The 22,293-nt window shown below is 39.3% G+C and overlaps 2 protein-coding genes across 2 annotated transcripts in view; one reads left to right on the top strand and one right to left on the bottom strand.

The window, feature by feature from the left end:
* LOC124643513 (mucin-17-like) overlaps positions 1-12,961 on the top strand; it is a 68,759-nt gene extending 55,798 nt beyond the window's left edge. Inside the window, 14 exon segments of the mRNA XM_047182514.1 lie at positions 215-496; positions 931-1,146; positions 2,198-2,986; positions 3,445-3,759; positions 4,092-4,433; positions 4,692-4,967; positions 5,330-5,602; positions 6,093-6,827; positions 7,848-8,570; positions 8,656-9,492; positions 9,905-10,462; positions 11,035-11,310; positions 11,998-12,019; positions 12,022-12,961. Coding sequence (XP_047038470.1) covers positions 215-496; positions 931-1,146; positions 2,198-2,986; positions 3,445-3,759; positions 4,092-4,433; positions 4,692-4,967; positions 5,330-5,602; positions 6,093-6,827; positions 7,848-8,570; positions 8,656-9,492; positions 9,905-10,462; positions 11,035-11,310; positions 11,998-12,019; positions 12,022-12,056 — 5,679 coding nt within the window. The 3' untranslated portion in view covers positions 12,057-12,961.
* Positions 12,962-17,577: 4,616 nt separating this feature from the next.
* Positions 17,578-21,375, bottom strand: LOC124643198 (probable endochitinase). Its single transcript, XM_047182079.1, has 4 exons — positions 21,307-21,375; positions 19,612-19,830; positions 18,914-19,150; positions 17,578-18,064 (listed from the first exon to the last, which is right to left on the bottom strand). Exons 1-4 carry the CDS (start codon positions 21,373-21,375, stop codon positions 17,867-17,869), a joined length of 723 nt encoding a protein of 240 aa, XP_047038035.1. The 3' UTR covers positions 17,578-17,866.
* Between the last annotated feature and the right edge of the window lie 918 nt (positions 21,376-22,293).

Here is a 22,293-nt window from a genome sequence, read left to right on the forward strand (position 1 = left end):
AGCTGTTATAAAGTTACTTTTTTTGTAGGCAGTAGCAGGCGTAAAACTTGGCGCTTGTACTTCACTGAAATTAAACCCTAGTCTAAATTAAATAAAAATAAGATTAGCAAAATTAAGATCTACTCGATAGCTTGACAGATTTATCACTGTTTAACCTTCCAAGAAAACTGATGAGGATGAAAAACTAACACTAAAAATACCATCTTCTTTACAGACATGCGTAGCCATAGCTGAAGGTGGATGCACCCTAGGAACCATCACCACAACTCCTGGCTTGGAAGTCAAGGACCCAGAAGACACGACTCCCGATCACCCCGTCTCCGTAGACCCCACGGATATAACTACAGTAGTGACGGAAGCGCCATTCGTTTGTCCTGCAGGGGTGTTCGGCAATGTGGCACATCCAGAAATTTGTGATGCTTTCTATGTATGTACGGGTAGTTCTGTGATACAGTTATACTGCAGTGCTGGGTTTGAATTTGATCCGGAGACTAGTGTAAGTATTTATGATATGATGTGTTTCAATAACTATATTTTTGCTTGTATTGTAAATTGGAAAATGACTTTCTTTGTTTGGTTTTAATGCTATAACGGTTGAACCGATTGAGATACAACTTGGCATGGAGATAGGTATAATTTGTAGACACTACTACCATGTGTATACATGTATGTTTGTTTCTTTTACACGCGTAAACCAACTTAACGGATGTTTACGAAACTTTGCAGTAATATAGTTCGTACATCAGAAACGCAATGCTACTTTTTATCCGATGTAGGAAGATGTTCCATTAGAACACGAAAATCAAATGTTTTTATAGACACGTTGAAATCTACTCATTCATTAGTCTAGCTCACTGATACCCCAAAAAACCTAGCCTTAGCTAACATTCCAAAATTCAACAAAGCCCTAACACTTCCCATTTATTTCAGGTCTGCGTCCCAATAGCTGAAGGTGGTTGTACCCTCGGCTCTGGTACCACCACGACTCTCGCTCCCACTACCACCACGGAAGCACCACTATGCCCCATAGGACAATGGGGGAATATACCCCACCCGGAGCTGTGTAACTCATTCTATACGTGTGTTGGGGGAACTGCTATTCAATTGTTCTGCAGTGATGGATTTGAATATGATCCGGAGTTGAGGGTGAGTTTTCATTTTATCCCTACTAATATTATAAATGCGAAAGTAACTCTGTCTGTCTGTCTGTTACGCTTTCACGTCTAAACCACTGAACTGATTTGAATAAAATTTGGTACAGAGATAGAGTTGACCTTGAGAAAGAACATAGGATAGTTTTTATCCCGGACTTTTGAAGAATTCTCTTGGAAACGCGATATAACCGAACTCTACGCGGGCGAAGCCGCGGGTGGGAGCTAGTATTAAATAGTTTTGTTGGCTTATAAGTCAACATCGTTTATTAAAAATACGATTATGTTGTACCTATATTAAGATTATTGGTGAATAGGAGCTTACTATCCGTAGCGTAGAGTACTATACGAAGTCGTGGTGGCCTAGTGGGTAAAGGACAAACCTCTCAAGTAAGAGGGCGCGGGTTCGATCCCAGGTCAGGCAAGTACCAATGCAACTTTTCTAAATTTGTATGTACTTTCTAAGTATATCTTAGACACCACTGACTGTGTTTCGGATGGCACGTTAAACTGTAGGTCCCGGCTGTCATTGAACATCCTTGGCAGTCGTTACGGGTAGTCAGAAGCCAGTAAGTCTGACACCAGTCTAACCAAGGGGTATCGGGTTGCCCGGGTAACTGGGTTGAGGAGGTCAGATAGGCAATCGCTTCTTGTAAAGCACTGGTACTCAGCTGAATCCGGTTAGACTGGAAGCCGACCCCAACATGATTGGGAAAAGGCTCGGAGGATGATGAGGAGCTTACTATCTTATAAGCATATTTTCAATTAACTACTATATACTTTAAAGAGTTTGTTTGTATTTTTGAAGTATTTAGTTTTTACACTCATGGTTTTTACACATATGGGTTGTTAAATACCTCATTAAATTAGAGAAAATGAAACAATTGCTTTATGTTAAAAAACTTAAAAGAAGATACAACTAACTCAGAACTTTTTTTTTCAAAAATTTTCGTCTTAAGCATCTTGTATTCCATAGGCAAAAGTATAATGATATAGTTTTAAAAAATTACAATAATTATAACACTGTCAACTCTTTCGAATTTCAGACTTGTGTAGCCATAGCTGAAGGAGGATGTACACTTGGATCACAAACAACACCATCTACTGAAACAACAACAACTGCTGTAACAACAGAAAGTTCAGAAACATCAACAGACAGTGATCAAGTTTCTGATGAAGAATCTGACGATCTGACCCCTGGTGACGCAGTAACCACTCAACGTCCTGACAATTCTAAAGAGGATTCTGATGAAATAACAACTACTACAGAAGCGGCGACTACTGAATCAGGGACTACTGAATCATCAACTACTGAATCAGTTAATGAAACAACTATATTTGACTACGATTCAATTAATGTGACTGAATCGTCAACTACCTATTCTACTGAAAGCACTACCTCATATGTAACAACGGAGTCATCAACAACTGTTGATGATTTGACTACAGAAGCTGATCTAACAACTGCTGCATCTACAGAATATCCTGAATCAACGACTGACAGTACAACTGATTACAGTTCTACATCTACTACGCTAGATTATACAGATACTACATTAGATTACACAGATACTACAGAAGAATACAATACTACTACAGAAGATTACACTAGTACTACAGAAGAGTACAATTCTACTACAGAATCATCTACAGGAACAGATGCAACGACAACAACAGAAGCTTCAGATGCAACAACCGTCGCACCTATATGTCCCATGGGTGTGTTCGGTAATGTACCGAATCCAGAGAGATGTGATGGGTACTACATGTGTAGTGGAGGTCTTGCTATACCGTTGTTCTGTCCTGAAGGATTTGAATATGACCCTGAAGCTAGGGTAAGTTTATTATAGGCAATTCTATTTTAATAGGTTCGATAACTAAGCTTTAAGTATCATAATAATATCTGCCTTGCTTTGCAAATCCCCTTTTTGCTACTTTGGTAGACAACATCTGCCTAGCCTTTTCTCAACTATGTTGGGGTCGGCTTCCAGTCTAACCGAAGCAGCTAAGTACTGGTGTTTTGCATAGGTCATCCTGCCTATCTTACCTACTCAATCAGCTTATTGGGTAACATGATATCCTTTTAGAAGACTGTCTTGGTTCTGACTACCCGTAACGACTTTTATAATGCTGAAAATCACTCCACGCTCTTTCAGGGCCAAGAAAAAACAATGAATGTTTTTAACAGCCCATCTATGCAACAACCGCGATAAGTGTTCCTTAACTTTTAATCAGCCTGAGTCTAGAATCTTGACTAAGTATATTAAATTATGTGTATTTGTTTTTCTTCTAGACCTGTGTATTAATAGCTGAAGGTGGTTGTACTCTTGGACCAAGCACGGAAACAAACACCGATATACCTAGTACGACCGAAGAAACGACTTCGTCACCAGTAGAAACAACTTCGGTCCCAGTAGAAACGACTTCGCAAAGTGTAGAAACAACTTCGGAAAGTGTAGAAACTACTACAGCGGCGCCAATCTGTCCTGTTGGTGTGTTCGGAAACGTGCCTCATCCAGATAGATGCGATGCCTTCTACACTTGTGCAGGTGGAAATGCAATACTCTTGGTCTGCAGTCAAGGTCATGAATTTGACCCTGAGACTAGGGTAAGTTGTTTATCATTTTAAATTATTTTGCAATGATGTTTTAAATGTGGTACGGAGGAATGAGGATCATGTTGTGAGGAAGGTGATGGGTATGAATGTGGATGGATATAGTGAAAGGGGACCGAAGAGACGATGGGAAAAGGGCAGAATGATAATGATGATTCGCTTACTAAATGAATGTGTCATATTGGCTTACTGTTTTATTGCGTATGTTTATCTAACTCACACTTTTCATTCATAACATTTAAGTCAATGATGACTCTGGAAACAAAACTATAGCTCAAAATCAAGTGATTCCCAGCAAATTATAATAATTAATTACGTCTTTTCAGACTTGCGTTGTAATTGCCGAAGGAGGATGCACACTTGGGTCAGGTACCACGCAAGCTGACACAACTTCAAAGCCAAGCTCAACCACGGAAGCAAGCGAGACGACTCCCACTTCGTCCCCAGTAGAAACGACTTCGGAAAATGTACAGACAACTACGAACAGTGTAGAAACAACTACAAACAATGTACAGACTACTACACAAAATGAGGAACCTTTGTGTCCACCTAACTTCTGGGGCAATGTGGCCCATCCGGAGATTTGCTCTTCCTTCTATTTGTGCACCAATGGCATGGCTATACAGTTGCACTGTAGTTCTGGGTTCGAGTTCGATCCCGTTGCAAGGGTAAGTTATTTCTACAACATACATATTAGGATTTATTCAAAAATAATAGTAAATAAGGTAACAGTCTGCCCGTATGTTGAGCTGTTATGCCCAAACTGCTCAACAAATGTAAGTGAAATTTAGCACACAGTTAGTCAAGTGAAGAAAGGGCGTAGGTTCTTTTTTATCCGGATGCTGAAAGTAGTTCTCTTGTAACACCTTTTGTCATGTGTAATATGGATCGTGCTAAAAAATAGTATATTTAACCTATCTTTTCAGGAATGCGTCGCAATAGCGGAAGGCGGTTGCACCCTTGGTTCAGCCACAGAAACCACTTCCCACCAACCGACAGCAACTTCGGAATATATTCCTACAACTTCGGAATATGTTCCCACAACTACGGAAGATGGGGCTACACCGCCCCCACTATGTCCTGTAGACTACTGGGGCAATGTGGCACACCCAGACATCTGCTCGTCTTTCTATCTGTGCACTAATGGCATAGCTATACAGTTGCATTGTAGCTCTGGATTTGAGTTTGATCCTGTGTCTAAGGTAAGCAAAAAAGTAATTTGTTTGTAGAGATGAACCGATAAAGTTGGAATTTATGTACTGTGATCCCGTAGATGAAAGCTTATTTAATCAATTTAATGTATTTTTGTATAGGAATTTAACACTATATGAAAATACTCCCAACAGAAAAATCTAAAGGTCCTGTCTATTTTGAGTACCAGTGTTTTACATAGATGCCTATTTGACCTCAACCCAATTACCCTGGCAATAAAATACATCTTGGTTAGACTGGTGTCAGACTTACTGGCGTCTGACCACCCGTGACTACTGCCGAAGATGTTCAATGACACTAAAACTTGTTAGGTGATGAAACCAACTAAGCTAAAATCTTCTTTTCTTCACAGTCCTGCGTTGAAATCGCACCAGGAGGCTGTACCCTCGGCAACGTACCAACCCCAACGGGAACCGAACCTACAGCCACCCCAGCGCCTACCACCACCACGACTGCTAAACCCACGACAGAATACATAAAGACTACCACCACCTTCCTGTGTCCTTCAGAGTTTATTGGTAACTTGCCTGACCCTGAAAACTGTAACAGTTTCTACAGTTGTATTGATGGGGTCCCAGTGAAGTTATACTGTGCTGAAGGATATGAATTTGATGCTGAAAAACTTGTAAGTATTAGTTATGGAACCTAGTAGCAAAAATTCAAATAACCTACGGGTACAATTTTTTTTTATTAGTGTCTCAAACGTTCAAATATAACGTACCTACGGACATGATTGGAATCTTTAATAATCAGTCTCGAACGAATTCTGTAAAATCACTCAATTTAAAGTACTGCTCAAATACCATTCTATTTCTACAGAAACAGAAACATTTTTAAGTAGAATTTAAAGTTAGGTCACTTTTGCGTATTTAGAGACTAGAAATACCTATAGAATTTTGACCTCATTTACTGACCAAATGAAAAGAATACATATTTAAGTTTTCTAGTAAGAATTAAATCTCATGCTTGTTTCTAGGATAGAAGTGAGAAATTATGAACAAATTATACAATAATTAAGACATTATAATCATTATCTGTAAATAAATAAATGACTTTAGCTTTAACCATGATTAACCAACAAATTCCAATTTTAACAGTATCTTACTTTTTCACAGACTTGTGTAGTAATTGCTGAAGGAGGCTGTACTCTTGGGAATTCACAAACTCCACCTTCAGACGAAAACGTTCAAACAACAGTTTCTGATTCAACAACAACAAACCTACCAACAACACTGCCTTCAGAACCAACAACAGGTGTTGATGAGAATGAAACACCAGCACCAGCTGATTCAGAAGAGGTCACTTTTGAACCTACAACTGAAGATATAGAGACGGAAACTACTTTAAAACCAACCACTATTGAAGTACCAGTTTCTACAGTACCAACAACTGTTACTCAAGGTCCTACATCATCTGAAGCAGTTGGTACGACTTCAGAAGAACCTATAACTACTACAACTTCGGAAGTTCCTACTACGACTTCTGAAGCGACTAGTACAACTCCAGAAGTCACCACCACTCCGGTAGCCATTACTACCACTCCAGAAGCAGTTACTACTACTCCGGGCGCCATTACTACAACTCCAGACGTAATTACTACCACTCCAGAACAGACTACTACAACTCCGGAAGCTATTACTACCACTCCGCAAGCCACTACTATAACTCCGCAACTAACTACAACTACGGAACAAGTAGAAACGACTACAGCAAGAGTAATATGTCCTCCTGGAGTATTCGGTACAGTACCAGACCCTGACAGATGTGATGCCTTCTATAGATGCATGGGGGCAATACCACCGTTGCATCTAACATGTTCTGCTGGATTTGAATATGACCATTCCGTTATGGTAAGTGGTTAATTTTATATTATTGTTTAACATTCCATGGCACATAAATTCAGCGGTCATACTAAATCCAAAATCCTGACTTCTTCTTTCTCCTGCCCTGTTCCCAAATTTTACTTGGGGTCGGCGCAATATGTCATTTTCTTCCATTTTCCCCTGTCACTCGTCATACTGACACTCACTCCCTTCCTATTCATATCATCTTTCAGGCAATCCATCCATCTTTTCTTAGGTCTTCCTCTTCCTCTCCATCCATCTACATTCATACCTAGCACACAATCCAAAATCCTGACTAATTCTAAAAAATATATTCATATGAATTCATATTCATTTTTATTTGCATACCATAATGTTACAATGATGTCAGGGGCTTAAAGCTAGGTACATATTGATGGACCCTGTTAGGGCACAGCAAAAGAACGCTAGGAAGCTTAATTACATAATTAGGTAGATACAACAGTAGATTAATGTTTTTTTTTTTCATATTTATATTGCAGTAACAATTATAAATCCTTTAATTCTTAAAAAAAATGAGTGCATGTTAAGGTTACACCCAAAAAGGATTGAAACGATTTGGACATTTGCCATAGAGATAGTATATCCTAACTAATATTATAAATGTGAAAGTAACTCTGTCTGTCTGTCTGTCTGTCTGTCTTTTCTTCACGCCTAAACTACTGAACCGATTTGTGTGAAATTTGGTGCAGACATAGTTTGGAACTTGAGAAAGGACATAGGATAGTTTTTATTTCAAAAAAAAAAATAAAAATAAAAAATAAAATTTATTCCGGACATATAGCGCCATCTATTGGTCAAACCAAAAATATGCCGGAAGTCACTATTCCATGCGAACGAAGTCGCGGGTAAAAGCTAGTTGTATATAACGTTAGAGACGGAGATAGACATATTTATTATTCGGATGCGGGACGTGGTTCTCTCAGGACGCTAATAAAGTCACGGTCTAAATCTACATAGTTAAGGTCTTTTAAGCTACTAGTGCAATAATACATTATATTTTTACAGAACTGTGTGGCAATAGCCGAAGGAGGTTGTACACTTGGAAATGGTTCTCAAGATGTAACCACTACATCGATTCCGACTACTGTAGCTCCAGAAGTTACTACAACTTCCGAACAAACAACTGCACCATCGGAGCCAACTACAGTATCGGAATTAACAACTTTGACTCCGGAAGATTCAACTTCAAATGAGAATCCAACAACAATCCAAGATGATGTCAAGACAACATATGAACCTACTATTGGAGATGCAATACCAACAACAACGGTTAAACCAACTACAGAAGAGCAATCTACATCTGAATCAATTACTACAACAGAACTACCGACAAGTCCTACTCCGGAAGCTACTACCACTTCGGAACAGTCACCTACATTACCAGGATTAACAACTCTTCCTTCTGATGAAATAACTGCTACCGAACAAGCTCCAACGACATTAAGTCCGACAACTGTAACCGCAGAAGTTACTACGACTTCCGAAGCAGTTACTACGACTCCCGAAGCAGCTACTACGACTCCTGAAGCAGCTACTACGACTCCGGATATAACTACTACTACTACGGAAGCAGTACAGACAACTACAGCCCCCGTAATATGTCCTCCCGGAGTATTCGGTACTTTGCCAGACCCTGAAAGGTGTGATAGGTTCTATAGATGCATGGGGGCTGTCCCACCATTGCATCTGACATGCTCAGCTGGACTAGAATATGACCATTCGGCTATGGTAAGTATTTTAGAAATAAGTCTGTAAGCTGCAATTATTAAAATTGAAAGATATCTGTATTATTAATATATTTTTTCTATTACAGGGTTGTGTGGAAATAGCTGAAGGTGGTTGCACGCTAGGAAATAACCCTGGAACCAGACCAGAAGAAACAACCACAGGTGCAGCGATAACCACGACATCAATCCCTACTACTCTAGAAGATACTACATCTCCGGAAGCCAGTACTACAACTCAAGAGGCAATAACCACCACTCCGGAAGCAACTACTGCCCCTCCGGAAGCAATTACCACCACTCCAGAAGCAATTTCTACCACCCCGGAAGCAATAACTACCACTCCGGAAACAATCACCACCACTCCGGAAGCGATTACTACCACTCCGGAAGCAATCACTACCACTCCGGAAGCAACTACTACCACTCCGGAAGCAATTACCACCACTCCGGAAACAATAACTATCACTCCGGAAGCAGTTACCACCACTCCGGAATTAATTACCACCACTCCGGAAACCGTTACCACCACTCCGGAAGCAATTACCACCACTCCAGAATCGATTACTACCACTCCGGAAGCAATTACCACCACTCCGGAAACAATAACTACCACTCCGGAAGCAGTTACCACCACTCCGGAATTAATTACCACCACTCCGGAAGCCGTTACCACCACTCCGGAAGCAATTACCACCACTCCAGAATCGATTACTACCACTCCGGTAGCAGTTACTACTCCGCAACCGGTTACTACAACTACGGAAGCAGTAGAAACAACTACAGCCCCCGTAATATGTCCTCCCGGAGTATTCGGTACTTTGCCAGACCCTGAGAGGTGTGATAGGTTCTATAGATGCATGGGGGCTGTCCCACCATTGCATCTGACATGCTCAGCTGGATTAGAATATGACCATTCGGCCATGGTAAGTATCTTATAATACATTTCAGACTATTAGCTGCAAAAAATCTATGTTAAGAATATCTATGAGAAAGAAACATATATTTGCATAGATAGAACATAGGTGTGGTACTAGTTTTTACAGAGTTTGAAAATTCTAGCTATATTCTGCCTAACATGGCATTCCAATATTTATTTACATAACAATTTGATTTGTTATATTTTTCATATAATATAATTTATATAATTATATGTAAGTATGACGTCTGACAGAGAGGAATGGAAGAAAAAGACATGTTGCGCCGACCCCAAATGACTTGGGAACAGGGCAGGAAGATGATGATGATGAATTATATGTACTAGTATTTTATATATTTTACTGGTGCTTATATTTTCTGTTTGAAAACAGATATCTAAACTTACTCTTTCAATTACAGGGTTGTGTGGAAATAGCTGAAGGTGGTTGCACACTAGGAAATAACGGTGAAAACAGACCAGACGAAACAACCACAACTCCGGAATTAGCTACCACAACTCCGGAAGCAACCACTAACACTCCGGAACTAACTACTACCACTCCGGAACTAACTACCACAACACCGGAACTAACTACTACCACTCCGGAACTAACTACCACAACTCCGGAACTAACTACTACCACTCTGGAACTAACTACCACAACTCCGGAATTAACTACCACAACTCCGGAGCTAACTACCACAACTCCGGAATTAACCACCACAACTCCGGAGCTAACTACCACCACTCCGGAATTAACCACCACAACTCCGGAATTAACTTCCACAACTCCGGAATTAACTACAACTCCGGAAACGACTACAACTACGACTACAGCTCCACAATTATGTCCTCCCGGTGTATTCGGGACTGTCCCGGACCCTGAAAGATGCGATGCCTTCTATAGATGCATGGGAGCGGTGCCGCCGTTGCATCTAACTTGTCCAACTGGTTTTGAGTACGATCCGTCAGTGCAGGTAAGGAAATGTAGAAAAAATTATGTACGGTAGACTGCACATCAGTGGTAACTGTTATGCACCTTAACTCAATAGTAATAAGTACGATTTTCCTATAAAACTGTTACCATTGACCTGAAGTACCACCTAATCTATTTTCTATCTTTCTTTTATGAAAGAAGGTCGTGTTAGTTACACATTTTATAACTCAAGAATGGCTGAACCTTTTAAGCTAAAAATTAGAGGGGAGATAGCTCAGACCCGGGAGAAGGACATATTCTATGTCTCTGTCTATCTGACCTTCTCTACACAGTTACTTAAGCGCTAACTCTTAGTTTATCGAGTGAGTTGCAGCTTAAATCACCTAACAAGCCCAAGTCTCTAGAGTTTTTTCAAATCCATCTGACGGCCTCTGACGTGGAATTGTAACAACAACTGCTACTGAGTACCATTCGGGGTTACTGGCTTTACGTGCCCTCCCACGCAAAGGGGGTTTTACATCGCCAACTTCCAGACTTTGGGCTGCTTTATGAAAGGTTTATAACCCACAAAGCAATTTCGGCACACTTACAATAAAATTATTTCTTTCACAGAATAATTGCGTCCTCATAGCCGAAGGGGGTTGTACTCTTCGCAAATCTGCTCAAGCATCGTCATTTCTCAATCAAAATGGGACTTCGGAAACCCTGAATGCTCAAGACATTGATGTAGAAGAGTCTACTAAACTCTTGGCGGATATAATGTGTCCTGTAGGTACTTATGGCAATGTGAAGGACCCGGCTGGATGTGAATCGTACTATTTCTGTGGAGGCGATACTGTTATGAAAATGTATTGCAGCCAAGGATTTGAGTTTGATGATATTACGAAGGTGAGTTGAGACTGTAGATCCTTTATCCATTCTTCTGGAAGTGAGTAGCTGGTAGAACTTACCTGTCGAGCCTTTTCCCAACTATGTTGGGGTCGGCTTCCAGTCTAACCGGATGTAGTTGAGTACCAGTGCTTTACAAGGACCGACTGCCCTGTCTGGCCTCCGCAACCCAGTTACCCGGCAACCCAATACCCCTTGGTTAGACTGGTGTCAGTAACGACTGCCAAGGATGTTCAATGACAGCAATGACAGCAGTTAAGATTGTACCTCTAGATCCTAATTTCCATTCTTCTGGAAGTGAGTAGCTGGTAGAACCTATCTGTCGAGCCTTTTACCAACTATGTTGGGGTCGGCTTTCAGTCTAATCGAATGCAGCTGAGTATCAGTGTGCCATATGGAGAGACAGCCTATCTGATCTCTTAAACCCAGTTACCTGGGCAATCCGATACCTCATGGTAAGACTGGTTTGCAGAGCTTTTGGCCTTTAACTTACTGTAACGATTTCTAAAGGTGCTCAAATCCGCGTGCCTTCCGAAACACGGAGGAACTCGTCATGACAATATGGTCACCAATCCACGGAATGACCGCGCCAAGAGTTGCTTAACCTTATGATCAATCCCTATTAACCAACTTATATTTTACATTTCATTACTGCTACTTACTAATAAAATGTTTTTTCTTTCACAGTCTTGCTCTCCAATGTCACAAAATGCTGCACGGCAAAATTAAAAGGAAAACTGGTCTGATTGCTAAACACTTTGACAGCTGAACAAAATGGATAACGGCGTACTTTGACATTTTGCTGAACAATCTCTTATAAAATAATTTCACATACATTTTCCTAATTTACGCGGCTTCTAAAAGTTCTAGAGATATGTTAAATAACTTAAAATCTTCCTCAAGAATTGGACTTTTTAATGTTGAAAGAATTTTTCTTATCTGACTTGTAGTTTCGGAGTTACACGCGTTGAAATAAACATGCAAGTTTTTAAGTTGTCAGAGTCTATGACAAAATTGTTGTATGTGCCAAAAAACTAATAATAAATAACTTAAGTATATTGATTTTAATTAAATTATTTTGTAATAGATTGTTCAATAAATAAATAATTGTTTGTATATAAATAAATGCATTACTTAGTAATGAAACTTTGAGATCTACAACTTATAGTGATTGATAATATTGATTGATAGATTGAGATGGAGTGAGAAATCTGCTAGAAGAAATAAATAGACAGAAATATGAGATTATTTAAGTGAAGATGATATAGAATTTTTCAATGCAATTTTTCTAGTAGGGCAGTTCACATTTTTGATTTTTGGGGTTATATATTTTTTTCAAAATGTGAACATAAGTCCCAAGATTGCTCGATTCATCAGATGTAATCAATCAATTTCTATCAATCAATCAATCAATAAAAAGAATCTGATTTTCAAATATTTATTTTTATTTTACATATATTTTTGAAATTAATATTTGAAATAACTTTCGCACTGTGACCAATGTATTTTGTATAGAAATAGGATTAATAATTATTTATTGTATTTTTAATATTTTTAAGGAAGAATTTGTATTAAAAGTAAACCAAAGGTCCACCAAAAAATAAATGAAGGTGCGAAAAAATAGTTGTAAATAAAAAGTTTCATGTTTTAATATTGTCTTTAATTTCCAACTTTAACTGTTACAGCCTTTTTGTCGTCCCACTGGGCTGCGGCCTCCTCTCACACGGAGAAGGATTGAGCGTTAAACACGCACATTACAAAGATCGGGTATTTAGCTGGTATTATACCGACTAAAAATAGATTTCCAAGCATATAATATCTTTCAGTGTTAGATAGCCTATTTATCGATGAAGGCTACATGCTATTTACCCGGGTGCGCGGAGTAGTTCCCAAGGGACGCAGATGAAACCGCTGACTAGCACAAAGCTACAGGATAAATAAAAAACCATTGAAGAATAACAATTTATCAACAAACAATTATATTAACATACTTAAACAATTTGTTAACAAACTCTTTCGTATCCCCATGTAACAACTGCAATTGTAATTTCAAAAGGAATAGCACACAAAATACTTCTAGAGAACCCATATCTATTACACCTTATGGTATACTATATACTATACGGTACAAAATTGCATTATTACTATTAAGTACTTGTTCTAGAACAAGGTCCATTTGTGGTTTTATCAATTTTGAACTTGGACAGGCTTTATAATCTTCAGAGACTCAATTACGATTCAAAATGACTTTTAAACATCTTCCACATCGTTTTTATCTTTTTTAAGACCTTTACAGAATCTAGCTTTGCATACAGGGTGTGTCGTACATAATCACATTAAATCCTATCACATATATTTTATGATATTCTATGGTGAATTGTAAAAAAAATAACCTAATCCATTCAGTAGTTTAGCCACAGGAGTCATTTTTCGTTTTCATAATTTACAACATCATGTGTAAAGCAGAGATTTAATGTGATTAGGTACGACACATCCGATATACAATAATGGTAGACCAATAGTCAGTTTTGTTTTGATCAAGACTAATCGTATTTCATTTAAATCTATTGAAAATGTTGGCTGCTGTGCCAAAAATATTATCTACTGGTATTGTAGGTAAATTAAAGTCTAACAGTGGTCCAGGCAAAAGATTGCTTAAAAGGCTTTTATTATTATTTGTTTTTTCAGTTATATGTAATATGTTATTTGTATCTTTGTCAATAGTTTCTGGGTTATTATCTTCAGATCCAAATCTTATATCAATAGGAGGATCATCAGTTGGGAGTATTATTTTGTGTTTATTTACTTTATTTTTGTTTATATTAGAATTTTCTGATATTCTACTATGAGTAGTATTTATAGGAATATTAGAACTGTTACCGGGATTTAAAAACAAAAATATATTTTTCGTGTTTGACTGTAGTAAGTTTGAAATAATATCGTTTGGGATTTTTGTCAAGTTCATGAGTTTGCTTAATAATATGGAGTCAGAAACCTTGAGGTTTATAAGTATGTCTGCTTTTATTTGTAGACCATTTGAGTCGAAAGTTATATTATCAACGTTTTCACCATTTACTATCAAGAATATATTAGGATCGTCACTGCCTGTGTTATTAGAAGATTCATCACTATTCTTAGCATGTTCACCTCTTAGAGAAACTGGTGGATCTTGAGAACGCCTTTCTTTTGATAATTTTTTCTTATCCCGTTTATCTGATCTCCAAGATAATAAAGTATTGTTAACTTCTTCAGTACTTTTCGTATTATTACTAATGCTTGCTGTATTTATATTATTTAAATCAACATCATTAGCGACTTTAATGTTTTCAGTATTAGGGTCATTATCTATGACGACGTCACTTATTTTATTTATTAATTGTTCTTGATTTTCTTTAACATCTATTTGTTGTATTATTTCAGTTACTTTCAATGTTTTTTCAGTTATATCTTCTAGTTTATTTGCTTCTGTAGTTTCAATGCTTGATGCCTGAAAATAACAATAAACGATTAGGTTATTACAATGTAACTGTTATGGGGAGATTCCATCAAAATTGTGTACTAGGTGTCTTGAGTCTACAGCTAGCATGTGTTCGCGCGGCGGTTGCAGTGTCGCGGACCTGTTAGTAATGTTCGCGCGCAATGTGTTACTGTTTGGTACAGCGGGTACACCACGAGATTCATGCCCGAACAGTGCCGCACACCGGGGGAATCATACTTAGACTAGCAAAAAATCTAACTCAAAATGTAACAAATAATAGAAATATATGATAGTTTTATGCCTTAGATATTATGTCGAAGGTTGTGGTACCATTATATTGATGATCTATTGGTTGTAACAATGCTTGTTGGCAGTACAGCATTAATGAAAATAAAACTGAAAAATAAATAATATTTCACTTTACATTTAGCTTTTGGGACTCGTGGTGGCCTATTAGGTAAAGAACGAACCTATCAACTGCAGGTCCCGGCTGTCATTGAACATCTTTGGCAGTCGTTACAGGTATTCAGTAGTCAGAAGACAGTAAGCCTGAAATCCAGTGTTACCTATCGGGTATTGGATTGATCGGGTAACTGGGTTGAGGAGGTCAGATAGGCAGTTACTCCTTGTGGCACACTGGTACTCAGCTGCATCCGGTTAGACTGGAATCCGACCTCTACATAGTTGGAAAAAGGCTAGGCCTTTGATAAATCCGACAATCTTCGAAAAATAACAAAATTGAAGTACTTACATAAGTGTATTTTTCCAAACATTTTGCTGCATTGTGTTTCTCTTGACAAATTATATTAAAAAATGCAAATATTATCTGTATAATTTTTGAACTAATTACTTCAAATCGAATTGCGGAAATTTAGCGTAAAATTGGCAATTACGAATATTTTATAGTGTTTTAACTAATTATTCGTTGCGGTTATGAGTCATGATTAGAATTAAACTAAGTAATCAAAATGATAATATTCTTAATACAACGGTTTACTATAATTTATCGTTCAACTGGCTGCCTCGTTGGTCTAGTGGTCGCAAGCGCGGCTGCTGTGCTCGAGGTATCGGGTTCGATTCCCGGGTCAGGCCGAAATTGCTTTGTACGTTTTTTTCAAAACTTTCACAAAGCGGCCCGTAGTCTGAAAGTTAGTGATTGATTCACCCGTGCATCGGAGAGCACGTAAATGTCGGTCCTGCGCCTGATCTCTTTCCGGTCGTGTCGGATTGCCGTCCCATCGGGTTATAAGAGTGAAGAAATAGGGAGTGCACCTGTGTCTGCGCAAATGCTCGTGCACTATAATATGTCCTGGGTACAGGTACAGGTGTTAGGTTTTTAAAAGTTCTCCATATTCTACCGTCACATGGGCATGCAAATTATATAAAACAGTTTCAGAATTAATAGGAGAAAAAAAAATAGAAATATATCTATAAAAATTAATATAGTGATAAATAATTGACAACATAATGCAGAAATAATAATAAAAAGAGAAATAATTACAAATCATAATGTCAAATGGAATTAAATGTCAATATATAGGTAACGTTAATTAGTCAATGATTTATCATTCAGGAAGTCGTCGTTTAGTTTTCAAAGTGAACAGTTGTTTTAAGAAAACTGACGTCTATTTTGTCGGTGAACTTAAGCCTACTACTACTAGGCCCATTTTACAAACAAAGTAATATTCAAATATAAGGGATAGGTATATATGTAGGTGGCTGCGGGATAGTTCGCGCGAGTTACCGCGGCCCTGGTACATAAAAGGCCTACGAAGGAACACGACGGTTTTTAGTCAGTAAGCGCCTGACACTCCCTCACCGCTGCTAACCCACAGCGGGAGGGGTCATTTGATGATTTTTGACGTCGTTAAAAAAAGAAAAAAACGGGATATATAGGTATACTAGCTTCCACCAGCGGCTTCGCCCGCGTGGTGTGTTGATAAAAAGTAGCCTATGTGTTAATCCAGGGTATCACATATCTACATACTAAATTTCAATCAAATCGGTCCAGCCGTTTTTGCGTGATTGAATAACAAACATACATCCATACATTCTCACAAACTTTCACATTTATAATATAAGTAGGATTTATAATATAAGTAGGATAAGTGGAGTACATAAGGAAGTATGTAGAGGGACCTATAGCGTTAGTATATAAGTGGGTATGTAAGTGGAGTACGTGGGGAAGTATAAAGCAGAGTATCTACATAATTTAGTATATAACACATTTAGTATATAGAACAAAAGAGAATATATATAGGGAATACATTCATCCATCTGCAGAGTCTTTGACCTATGTTGGGGTCGGCTTCCAGTCTAACCAGATGTAGCTGAGTACCAGTGTGCCACAAGGAGCGACTGCCGATCTAACCTCCACCACTCAGTTACTCGGGCAATCTGATACATAGGGAGAGTAAATAGGGTTGGTACATAAGGGGGTAGGTACATAGTGATAGTAAATAAAGGAGTGTTCATACATAAGGTACATAAGTTGCATTGTATAATTTTATCAGCTGTGAAAATGAATGTTTGTGAAAATATTACTTTTTAAAAGAGTGTCTATGGAGTTTCTTGCAGCAATTTCATAGGCATATTGCATAAAGGACTTTATAGCCGAAATAGTTAAGGGACTATGTATGAATTCATTATAGTTTCGACATCCATCAGGGATTTTAGTCAGTAACTGACTGACGGGCGTGTCAGTCAGTTCCCGCAGTAGGTAAAAAACTCAATAAAAAAAGATTAAACTATTAACTAAATTTTATTATTTCTTATATCTAATGCACTGATATACAAAAAACCCAAGATGCACACTCAACGTCTCAAAAACGTCCTCACCAAATGAGCGCAACATTCAAAATTGTGCGCTCATTTTCTTTGTCCTAGCCGACCACTTGGGTCGTAAAATTTTATTGCTTTAACTACAGTGCGTTGTAATAACGACTTTAAGCAAGTTGAACTTGAACGTATGCTTGTACCTTATAGAAAGAGACAGAATTAGTGTTCGGGGACACTTTCGAGCGATACTTTTATTCGAAACTGTGCATCTTGGGTTTTTGTATATCAATGATCTAATGCTTATTTAATTTTCTTCTTTTCTTTAACACATATTAATACATCGGGATCGAACTTGTAGTCAGCTGGGCATATTTGAGGTAAGGGTATGCCATTGAAACATATGTAGTACCGTGTCTTGTCGTAGGGGTCTGACACGAATTGTGAGACGTCGTTTGGACACAAATTCTTGCACTGTACTTGGTGGGAGGGTAGACATATCTGAAAAGAGAAATACAGGAATTATTATTGGATTTAGAAATAAGGGTTCCAAGAATAATAGTAGAAGTTATAATTAGGGTCTAACTAGTCCAGCGGGGCCAAGGCCTGCCGGGGCTGCGGGATTGTTCGAAAGAGTTACATAGGCCCTGGTACATAAAAGGCCTACGACGGAACACGACGGTTTTTAGTCAGTAAAAGTCTGACACTCCCTCACCGCTGCTAACCCACAGCGGGAGGGGTCATGTGATGATTTTAGACGTCGTTAAAAAAAAAGATGAGGCCTAACTATTCCATGCTTGAGGTTCCAAATTTTTGCGAATGTCGTTTTTTTAAAAGATTATGAGATTTTGTGTGCTCTATTTCATGCATACGGATAAAATTCTTACTTGTAGGTATAACCTTCCATGATAAATGGGCTGTATCTAACACTGAAAGATTTATTCTGGCTAAAAAATTGTCTGTTTGGTTGAACGAAATTATCTAAGGAAGAACTAGTTCGATTTGAAAAAATATTTCATTGATAGACACTTCATATAGGTACTGATGCTATTTTTATTCGGGGGTGCGATGTAGTTCCGCTTTTTAAGTATTAATGTTTTACATTTTGCGTTTTCATGATGCAGGATAATAGTAGTGTAGATTGAACTTTCTTCATCATCATCATCATCTCAGCCATAGACGTCAACTGCTAAACATAGGCCTCCCCCTTAGATCTCCACAGATACCTGTTGGAGGCGACCTGCATCCAGCGTCTTCCGGCGAGCTTTATTAGGTCGTCTGTCCACCTTGTTGGTAGACGTCCTACGCTGCGCTTGCTAGTCCGTGGTCTCAACTCCAGAACTTTCTTACCTGTCTTCTATCACTGAAGAAGAATCCATCAGGACAAGTCTGCAAGACCGCATTTCCCGAAGAACAGATGTAATATCGTCTACAATCGTTCGGGTCTTCTATGAAATACACAGGCGTTTCGGCAGAACCTGTGCAGTTGACCTCAGGGTCCTCTTTGAAGCGAGAGAGGATCATGGGCAGAGCTTGAGTGGTTTTGGACTTTATGGTGCAACCAGCCTCCGATTTTGGTAGGCATTTCTGTAAGCAATGATGTAAAATTAATATGAGGGTTGATGGTAATCATGATTGACTGTGATTTCTATAACTTAGCTATCGTTTGAATTGCGATAGGAGATTGCATTTTGATGTTTGCTCCATAGTAGATTGTGTTGAATTTCAATCTTTCATCGCAAAACAATTGATATATGGATAGAAGTTCTTAATAGAAATGTAAAACAATATATCGGTCGATAGTGAAATCTGAAGTGTGCTTGTATAAAAAAATACTTTATCGTGCGCGCGGTTTTACCCGCGTCCTGAGGGAACTACTTCTCGCATATAGATAAGAAGTAGTTTTAAAGTTATTCTGATATAGCAACTATATTAATTCCAACTTTCATCAAAATCCATCTAGTAGTTTCTGCATGAAAGAGGAAAAATCATCCATACACACACAATTTCGCGTTCCTAATATTACTAAGATTCAGAAATATACTTACAGACTCCGTAGCACTAAACTCAAGTCCATCTGGGCATTTCTTATGTATCATTCTTCCATGAATACAAAGCTCAAAATGTTCACAACTGGTAGTATCTGGTTTCGACCATGAGTCATCGGCAGAACACCCAGTAGTCGAAGTAATAGGTGGGACTACTGTAGTTGTAGTTGTCGTAGTTGAAGGGGTAAGGCAACCAGGTTCTTCAGAGGCAAGGCAACGCTGAAAATTGAAAAATAAACGGTAATAATGACGATTTGAGCCTTGGCAGCTGTTCTTGTATAAGAAGATCAGCCAGCTGTGCAGGACATATTATAGTGCACGCACATTTGCTTGGACACAGGTGCACTCACTATTCCTTCACTCTCATAGTGCGATGGGACGGCAATCCGACACGACCGGAGAGAGATCAGGCGCAGGACCGACATTTACGTGCCTCAATTACCAACATCCAGACTACGGGCTGCTTTGTGAAATTTCTAAAACCCACAAAGGCGACTTCGGCCTAACCTGGGAATCGAACCCAAGACCAGCGAGGCAGTCATCCACTATGTTTCGTGTTAGACCTAAAACTACATATAAATATCCGCAACATAGATTTATCAAAATCATATTGCTGTTGTTAACAGGACAGCTTATAACTTTAAATTGGCTTCACCGATTTTTAACCGACTTCCCAAAAAGGAGGAGGTTCTCAATTTGGCCGGTATGTTTTTTTTTTTTTTTTTATTTTTATTTACATCGATTACTCCGAGGTTTATAGACCGATTTACGTGATTACTTTTTTGTTCGACGCGGAATAGTTGCCAGCTGGTCCCATAGTCATCAGGTCACGGATCTGATGATGGAAACCCTGAGAAATCGAGGGCAAACTTCGAAAGTTGTAGGCATACATAGGGTAAAAACTTGACACTCAGGTGTATGCCTGAAAGCACTATTCAACAGTGAAGGTTTGGAGCTGACCTGATGATGGAGACCAGAGAGGGTCGAGGGAACTCGACAACTGAATATGTAAACTACCTCGTGTTTGGGCTTATATTATTTGTATTGACGAGACCTTTGCAACTGTGAAGGTTTAGAGCTGATCTGATGATGGAGACCAGAGAAGGTCGAGGGAACTCGACAACTTTGTATTGATGAGAACTTTCGACTTATATGGATAGTGACAACTATTCGTATCACTGAAAAGCTGTAAATAAAAAACTTTTATACAAAAAAATTAAACCGACTTCCAATAACACTAAAAAGCAAAAAAAATACTAATTTTAGGTGCATCGGCCTAGAAGCCGGTGGCAAAATTAGCTTAGTAACATCCATTAGACCATTTCTAGGCCGATGCACCTAAAATTAGTTTTTTTTGCTTCTTAGTGTTTTTGGAAGTCGGTTTAATTTTTTTGTAAAAAAGTTTTTTATTTAAACATGGTTACAAACACTTGGGTTAAAATCATCTGCCTAGCCTTTTCCCAATACTGTAATAATAAGTCTAACCAAGGGGTATTGGTTTGCTGGGGTAACTGGGTTGAGGGGGTCAGACAGGGCAGTCACTCCTTGTAAAGCACTGGTACTCAGCTACATCCGGTTAGACTGGAAGCCGACCCCAACATAGTTGGGAAAAAGGCTCGGAGGATGTTAGAGTTAGCTTAAAAAAATATTTTAGTAGCGAAATTAACCTACGAAAGAACTAAATAAAATACTTACTTCAATAGTCTCATTGTAATGCCATCCTTTAGGACAAGTTTCATGATAGAAGTCACCGTAGACACACATATAGAATCTCGAACAAGTCTGAACATCAGATTTGAAGTAAAAGTCATGTTCATTACACACGAAAGGCTGTTCGGTTGTTGTTGTTGGAGGAGTCACTGTTGTCGGGCCTGTTGTTGTTGGAGAAGTCACTGTTGTAGGCCCTGTTGGTGGTGCCTTCGTTGTAGGCCCTGTTGGTGGTGCCTTCGTTGTAGGAACTGTTGGTGGTGCCTTCGTTGTAGGCCCTGTTGGTGGTGCCTTCGTTGTAGGCCCTGTTGGTGGTGCCTTCGTTGTAGGAACTGTTGGTGGTGCCTTCGTTGTAGGCCCTGTTGGTGGGGCCTTCGTTGTAGGCCCTGTTGGTGGTGCCTTCGTTGTAGGAACTATTGGTGGGGCCTTCGTTGTAGGCCCTGTTGGTGGTGCCTTCGTTGTAGGCCCTGTTGGTGGTGCCTTCGTTGTAGGCCCTGTTGGTGGTGCCTTCGTTGTAGGCCCTGTTGGTGGTGCCTTCGTTGTAGGCCCTGTTGGTGGTGCCTTCGTTGTTGGTCCTGTTGGTGGTGCCTTCGTTGTAGGCCCTGTTGGTGGTGCCTTCGTTGTTGGGCTTGTTGGTGGTGCCTTCGTTGTAGGCCCTGTTGGTGGTGCCTTCGTTGTAGGCCCTGTTGGTGGGCCTGTTGGTGGTGCCTTCGTTGTAGGCCCTGTTGGTGGTGCCTTCGTTGTAGGCCCTGTTGGTGGGGCCTTCGTTGTAGGCCCTGTTGGTGGTGCCTTCGTTGTAGGTCCTGTTGGTGGTGCCTTCGTTGTAGGCCCTGTTGTTGGGCCTGTTGGTGGTGCCTTCGTTGTAGGCCCTGTTGGTGGTGCCTTCGTTGTTGGTCCTGTTGGTGGTGCCTTCGTTGTAGGCCCTGTTGGTGGTGCCTTCGTTGTTGGGCTTGTTGGTGGTGCCTTCGTTGTAGG

The sequence above is a fragment of the Helicoverpa zea genome, chromosome 27, assembly GCF_022581195.2.
Source record: "Helicoverpa zea isolate HzStark_Cry1AcR chromosome 27, ilHelZeax1.1, whole genome shotgun sequence".
Lineage (NCBI taxonomy): Eukaryota > Metazoa > Arthropoda > Insecta > Lepidoptera > Noctuidae > Helicoverpa > Helicoverpa zea.

Bases quoted from the DNA above. Each gene is read 5' to 3' on its own strand.
- LOC124643198 (XM_047182079.1), bottom strand. From the start codon at position 21,375: ATGTGTGTCTACGGTGACTTCTATCATGAAACTTGTCCTAAAGGATGG. The intron at 19,151-19,611 runs GTAAGTATATTT...CATTGCTTACAG, and splicing joins AGTTTAGTGCTACGGAGTCT to AAATGCCTACCAAAATCGGA. The intron at 18,065-18,913 runs GTAAGAAAGTTC...TTCTCTTTTCAG, and splicing joins TCTTCAGTGATAGAAGACAG to ATATGTCTACCCTCCCACCA.